The sequence below is a fragment of the Melanotaenia boesemani genome, chromosome 16 (genome assembly GCF_017639745.1).
Source record: "Melanotaenia boesemani isolate fMelBoe1 chromosome 16, fMelBoe1.pri, whole genome shotgun sequence".
Lineage (NCBI taxonomy): Eukaryota > Metazoa > Chordata > Actinopteri > Atheriniformes > Melanotaeniidae > Melanotaenia > Melanotaenia boesemani.
The window spans coordinates 17,130,081-17,137,130 of record NC_055697.1 but is presented as its reverse complement, the minus strand read 5'-3'; the positions used below and the strand labels follow the sequence as shown (position 1 = coordinate 17,137,130).

General features: G+C 37.6%; 1 protein-coding gene across 6 annotated transcripts in view; it reads right to left on the bottom strand.

The window, feature by feature from the left end:
• Positions 1-510: 510 nt before the first annotated feature.
• Positions 511-7,050, bottom strand: part of zgc:171482 (zinc finger protein) — a 63,899-nt gene continuing 57,359 nt past the window's right edge. For all 6 annotated transcript variants that reach the window (XM_042011134.1, XM_042011135.1, XM_042011133.1 and 3 more), the window contains one exon: positions 511-2,997. In XM_042011134.1, coding sequence (XP_041867068.1) covers positions 2,976-2,997 — 22 coding nt within the window. In that variant the 3' untranslated portion in view covers positions 511-2,975. The remainder of the gene's footprint in view (positions 2,998-7,050) is intronic.

The following is a 7,050-nucleotide window of genomic DNA, read 5'->3' as shown; positions in this document are numbered from 1 at the left end:
AGATGAGTCTTCACTTTGGTGAAAGTCTACTGAATACATGTTGAAGTGTTTGTTACTCCCAGTGGGGGCTTTAACCTGAGTTCACACACACCCATTGGGACTTTTGCCACCATAGGGAAACAAGCTCAGGTCCCCATGGACAGAGTCTCCATTATCAGGCTCAAATCTTGGAAGACACTGTTTTTTTAGTATCATGGGGGAAGAATGGTTTTCAGCATATTGCAAATAAGAAATAATAAAATTATTTGTTGGGTATTTAACCTGTTAAAATGAAGTAGAATATGAAACCTATATTTAAACCCTTGATAATTATAGTATGATATATAATCTTATCTATCTCTTCTGTTATGCTAATACTTCTTTGTTTAGCATGTCCTTTGGTTAAGGGGCAGTATAAGGAAATGACTCCACAAGCTAAAAGATAAAAATAAAAAAAAGGCTTAGCAGCATCTTGTAGGTCTCCATCACACAAAAAAGAAAAAACACAGTTGTGAATTTTCCAAGAGAAAATATAGTTGTCATCTTTATTGTACCCATCCTCAGGTGTGTTTACAAATGTGCTCACAGTAAACAGCTAACAAAGAGTCTCCCACTGCCAGTGCAGTGAAGATTTTGACATACAGACACCCACCAAAGCATCTTATCACACAGTTTCTACCCATAGATACATCTCTGTCATTTATTATGTAACGTCTGCTATAATATGCGACTCGTGCACAGTTGCCCTCTTCACGTCTTGCAATATTGACTCGCACAGACATGGTTTCTATTGTGAATACTCTATCACAGGAGAGAAAGAAATCAGTGTAAATATCATCCTGACAGTCATGATGCACATCAGACATGCCAAAAAACTTCTTGTTTTTGTGGTTTTGTTATAGCATTTAAAAAGATCCAGTAGACTAAGTTTCTAAGTCACTAGCTTGCAACTCTTCTCATTTCAGTTGTTTCTCAGAAGGGACTGTCTTTGTTGGTGATTGTACTTTTCTTCATGACAACATTATCAGAATCCCTTTTTTTTAACTACATAGCAGACAATAAATTTGACAATCTACTGTCTTCCATGTGCTGGATTGTGGTCCATTATCATTAATTCTCTGTTTAAGGATAAATTTGCTTTCACTGAACTCAATCCACTGACACACACAACACACCAAAACTCAATTTATTCTCATTCCAATGCCAGCTTAGATGTTTTTTTTTTTTTTTTTTTAAAGTAATATTCATAAAAAAAAATTAGCTTTCACCTGTGGCTCAGTGCAGATAAACACTATAAATACAAAACTCTTGTTTTTCACAATCTCACCTGGAGCTACTGCATATTTACACATAGTACTTGTTTTTGCTTTATTAAACTGTTTAATTTCAACCCCACATTGTATGGTTGTTACTATTACAGTGTGGTTGCATAAAAAAACCTTGCTCAGCTATATGTCTGCTAACGAAAAACCTGTTCCCTAAACAGGTTGTGTTGTTTCTTCTTCTTATCGTGAAATGAACTTTGCAGAAATAAAAAACATTTGAATGTTTACAGCACAAAAGATGAAAAAGAAATGTGTTTAATCAAAAACAACAAACAGAGGAGAGCTCAGAACTGGGTGTTTTTCCCATTTTCCCCACATTTCACAGAAGAATGCTGCTCAGGGCCAGTCAGAGCATATCTTCTGTCAGTTAATTTTATGGTGCTACAAACCATCGTTGAAACTTGTTTTACAGACATTTCGAAGACACTACATGAGGCTCTTACACTGCAGTGACAGATCTTATATCTATGTAACAAAATGTTTTTTTTTTCTAATGAATGGGATGTTAATAAGTCAGCTCAAAAGGTGACCCCTTTTTTCAGTTGCAAGCATGTGCTGTAATGCAGTACGAAGCTATCACTAGAAAGCAGCGCTATTACCAAAGCGCGCAATGAATAAGCTCCAAAAAGGCAAGTGAATGCAACGTTGGCATGCATTGAATTACACCCCAGTTTTATTGTACATTGGATGCTACATGGTTTAAAAAGTTTTTTTCTTTTCTTTTTTTTTCTTTTACTGGTCATAGCAACAGAAAAATAAATATTATCTACATGTTGCCATACTTAGAGAGTTTAATGTCACCTGCAGACATCTGACATCAGTATTTAGTGCTATGGGAATGTTTTCAACAGTAGATGTTTTACAGGATTTCAGACCCCTCTTTAGAGCACAAATCTGAAAGTTTCTGCTGCTTTTCTCTTTTATCTACTTGTTTTGATTATGTGGGATTTCTGAAGATGGGTTAAAAAATAGCACACCATTTGGGAAGGACCAATCCACTACACTAAGAGACAACACCAGATTCAACCCAGACATAATAACACTCTGGCTGAAGTTATGGAAGTTCATGCAGTCAGTAATGACTGAGGTCATTAGGAGTTTACTTGTCCTTGGATTTGAAAGTATGGGCCTGAGTAAGTCTCAAGTGGTCTGAAAGTGAACCATGCGTGAGCCACCATCATCCTCATCACTGCTTATTAAAAAGATGAAAGAAAAACAGAAGACTGTGTCCAGACTCGGATCACTGCCAGAGCACTTGGGGGACTGCTAGGTGCGGAGTAATGATTACACCTGTTCTCTGACAATCATTGTGGTGACTGTTACCACTCTGGGGCAATTAAATGACATCAGTTCGGTTTCAGGATTGTGGTTAACACAGGCAATACTGAGCCGCAGGTCTTCTGTTGCTTGTTGGTGTCAAACTCATCAAACACAAGGTGCTGAATAAATCTCAAGGATCAAAACACACAATTTTACACACACACGCACACACATACTTTACATTCGCACGTAGATGCCAGGGACACCTATACATATACATACACACACACGCACACGCATACACACACTGTTTTTCAGCACTACTCTGAAATAAGTCTTTTTCGAAGTTGTTTATCCCAGTAATCTCTGTCTTCGTCTCTTCTTATTTCCAGAGCGGTCTGTCTTCGTGACTTACTGCTGGTGTTGCTTTAGGCTGAAAACAAAGCAGAAGAAAGAATTTGTTAGTCTTGTTATGTCTCTGCTGATCTGACGAGACATGACTCTCTTTCTACAGGGAACATCAAGCCCACCGCAGAGAAAGATATTCAGTTTCTATCATACCTGGTCCCTGGGAAATAATCCCATTTACCTGTAAGTCCAAGTCTCATGCCATTTTTATAGTACAATAAACAAAGTCCTCACTGGTAAAACAAATGTGTGGATATATACTTTATAAGCTTGCACTGTTGTTATTTTTCATTACCTGATGTTCTAAAAAGAATTCCCCTTTACCCTAACGTACAGCTCTGCTATAAGAGCAGAATTAACCAGTACTCCTCATAATTATAGCTGTCCATTGTGTCTGCTATCGGGCTCTGCCCCAAATTAACACAAAGGAGATATTGAAGCATAAACCCGTGTGTTTAAGTTGCAGTATTTACTGTGGATTTGGCTTTTATCTAGAGCTGCTGATTGTTTTTTTATGATGACAGGCACTGCAGCTTTGTTCTTTAGCTTTATCACCATGAGACAAAGCAAGCGGTGATGCAAAGAAGCCACATTTAATTAAAACAAAGAGATAACTTGGATTGAGATCATACAACACACCGAGTAAGCCTATTTTTGCACAGAGATCTTTGCAAAGTATTACTTAGATGATATTAAACAAGCAGTCAGGGATGCTTATTCAGTTTCCCGCATGTCACAATAGAAATCCCGGCTCAAATGCCTTTTCATGTCAGAAACTTTTTTTTTCTCTGTGTGTAATTGCTCCTCTTCCCAGTTTGAGGTGCTTTTTCTACTTTCATGATGTAGTTCTGAATAGTTTTTGCCTGCATCTGACCTTAGTCCCGTCTTCCTTTACCTCAGATGAGAGAGAAAAACAATATCAGACACGCAAACTGAAAATAAGATGTTTTCCTGCGTTTGTCGATTTGAGACAGAAATGAACATGCACACGCATTGCACAAATGACACAGCAAATTCCACCATTTTCTTCAAATTCTTTGCTCTAATTTGTACACACACACACACACACACACACACACACACACACACACACACACACACACACATAGAGCAAATGGTCTGAATGCTGCAACAGAGTGAGAGAAAAAGGGAGGATACACAGGCAACCTAGCTGTCAGCACCTATCCTGGTAATGGCTGTTAAAATAGTGGCCTCTACACCCTGTCTGATCTGTCAGGACTCATCTAGCGAGTTGGACTCTCAGAAGATTGGGAGGGCAAAGACTTTGGTAGCTTTTATTGTTTTCTGTGAGGGGACAGGTAGCAGAGGAGGGGTGGGAGGGCAATAAAATGAAAGAAGCAGAATTAAATGGCGTTAGACATGAAGGACGAAGATTTAGCCCTGCGGTTAAAGCAAAATGATAGCATATCCTTCATACCTTAAACATGCAAAAATAATACAAATTGGTTAATTATATAATCTGTTTACAGTTGATTAGAGTTTTCAAAAATGAGAGAATGTTCTGTTTTATGTTATTTGATATTTTCCTTGAGTCAAACATTTTGTTTGATAACTAAAATGTATACATTTAAATCTCTCTCATCTCCCTTTATTATAAACGTCTCAGCAGCACAGTTTTGCTATACCTGCCTGACCAAATTCACTAAGAACATTATTAGTCATAACTGTTTATGAAGATATTATTCAGTCAGCTACTTAATTGACTAAAATTTCACTTCTCTGTAAAAGCAGTGAAGAAGGTTTATAATGTCATTAGAAGACCTGAGTTGCATTTAAATTTAGTTCTGCATAATGTTATAAATCACAGTTTACAGCTGCTTTTTCCTCCACTTTTATTTGTCATGTTATTTATAAAATGCCCTCTCACTGCTCTGTTACCATGGAAACAACATGGTTCACTGTGTAGTAAATCTGCTATATATTCAAGCTTTAGTATTTTGCATGCATTTAGGATTGAACTTTTATACACAGTGTGTTTCTTTGGACATTTTAAAATTGTATCATTGCTTTATCAGGGAAGCAGTGAGTAAGTAGGAAGGTGGCTCTTAGGAAAAATGATTAGATTTACCATATTAAAAGTTAAAGTTTTTTTTAAAAATGAGCTCTTTCATAAATCAAAATGAATTAAAAAAAATATTAGGGATGCGAAGTAATATCCCCAAGAGCGATTTTTGTTTTAAAATTCCAGCTAATTTTTACTAAAGCTCTCCTCTTTAGTGGAACTGGGATGTTATTTCTACAATTATTTGGGGAAAAATTAAATGAATAACTTTACATTTGGAATAAGTTTACATTTAAAATATACGTTTAACTTGGATCATGTCTTCCACAAAGCTGATATTATGAACTGTCTTAGAAATTCTTCCACTGGGAGGGATTTTATGTTACCAGGTCATTTTTATAAACATGTTCATGCAGATAAACTCAATTTTACTTCTATGATCACAGGTTTTTTAATAAGCATGTCAGCGATGACAACCGCAATAATTTCGATTGTGTTGCTTCTATTTTGAGTTCAGTGGTTTCAGTACAGCTTCTCTGAAAGGAGGTTTTGATTGTTCAGTTTAGTAAATGTTCTAAATGCATTCATTGAGAAATGAGAAAGATTAACCAGGTGACATTCAAGTGACTTTGCAAGACAATGTTGTCATTTCAATATTTTACTGTACACTGCAACAAATGTAGTACTCAAGGTTTATTTAACTTGTTATAAAACTATATTAGATCATGTAATGAAAAGACTTCAATTAATTAAGGCAAAAAGCAGGCAAAAGCAAGTACAAGGTAAAGGATGCAAAAGGTAAAAGTTATAGAAAAGATGTCAGAGCCAAGAAAAACAGTAGGAGCAGGGGGTGGGGTATATAAAGGTAATGGTCTGAGAGTGTACAGGGGCTTTTAAGAGACTAATGCAATAATCTGTCCTAAGGTCACATATATGGGATGTAAGATATATGAAGAGGAGAGAGTGTGACAGACGGGGCTGTGAGAGTGCATTTGGCTCTATAACCACAGGAGGTGTTTGTTAGGATGTGAAGGTCACCTTAGCATGCTGCATGTGTGTGTATGTGGAGGCAACTTACACAGATAAAGTGTGTCAGTTTAGTTGTTTACACTTGCCTGTATGTCAGTGTAGGATCAGCAGAACTCAGCTTTACAGATGTACTTATATTCAACTAATAATAGACAGGCAAGTGTGTAAATATCAGTATGGGTGATACAAGTTGTTAATTCTAATTTATTAGGGTCCGAGCCATACGAAGTATGGAAGGACCCTATTGTTTTCCAAATGTTTAGTCTCCTCCTCCTCCTCCTTCTAAGCGCTTTGAGGCCAAATTTGACCCCCTAAACACCCATGAAAAGTTGTGAAACTTGGCACACACGTCAAGCCCGGTGAAAATCGCAATATTCTAAGGTCCGCATACACTTCAATACAAAATTGGCTCAACAGCGCCACCTAGACACCCCAAAAATCCCCAAATGAATGGAGTCCCAAAAGTCTACTTCGACATAGGAACACGAAACTCAGCACACACGTGTACCACCCTGAGTCGAGCAAAAAAGTCAATGAAACACCTGCTGCCATGGAAACGGGGTGCCCGCCATCTTGGCGTGTGCGGCCATTTTTTTGCCATTTTTTGCACTTTACACACATCGTATTCGAACGAACAAGTCTGAGGGGATTCGTGCGACCGACTCCAAACTTGGTGGGGACCTTCCTGACAAGTTGGGGACCAAACGCTATTCATTGCAAAGAATGCTAACTAGGTATATCAACATTTCAGATTCTCAGCTTGGTGTTTTACCATGTTACCTACCATGTTACCAGGTTACCTACCATGCTAGGAAAAGGTGTATGAGACGGGTGGCGGGGTCCAGGACGCTCGGACCCGATGGATGCCGCTTGCGGCTTTAATTATACTTAATTTCTTATAATAAAGTTATTTAATGGTGGCTTATTAAACTGAGTCTGGAGAAGTAAAAAGCCATTTGCCCTTATATCATTACACAGTCACATTTATTGAAAGAGAAAGACACTTACGTGAGAACTGGGAGTTTG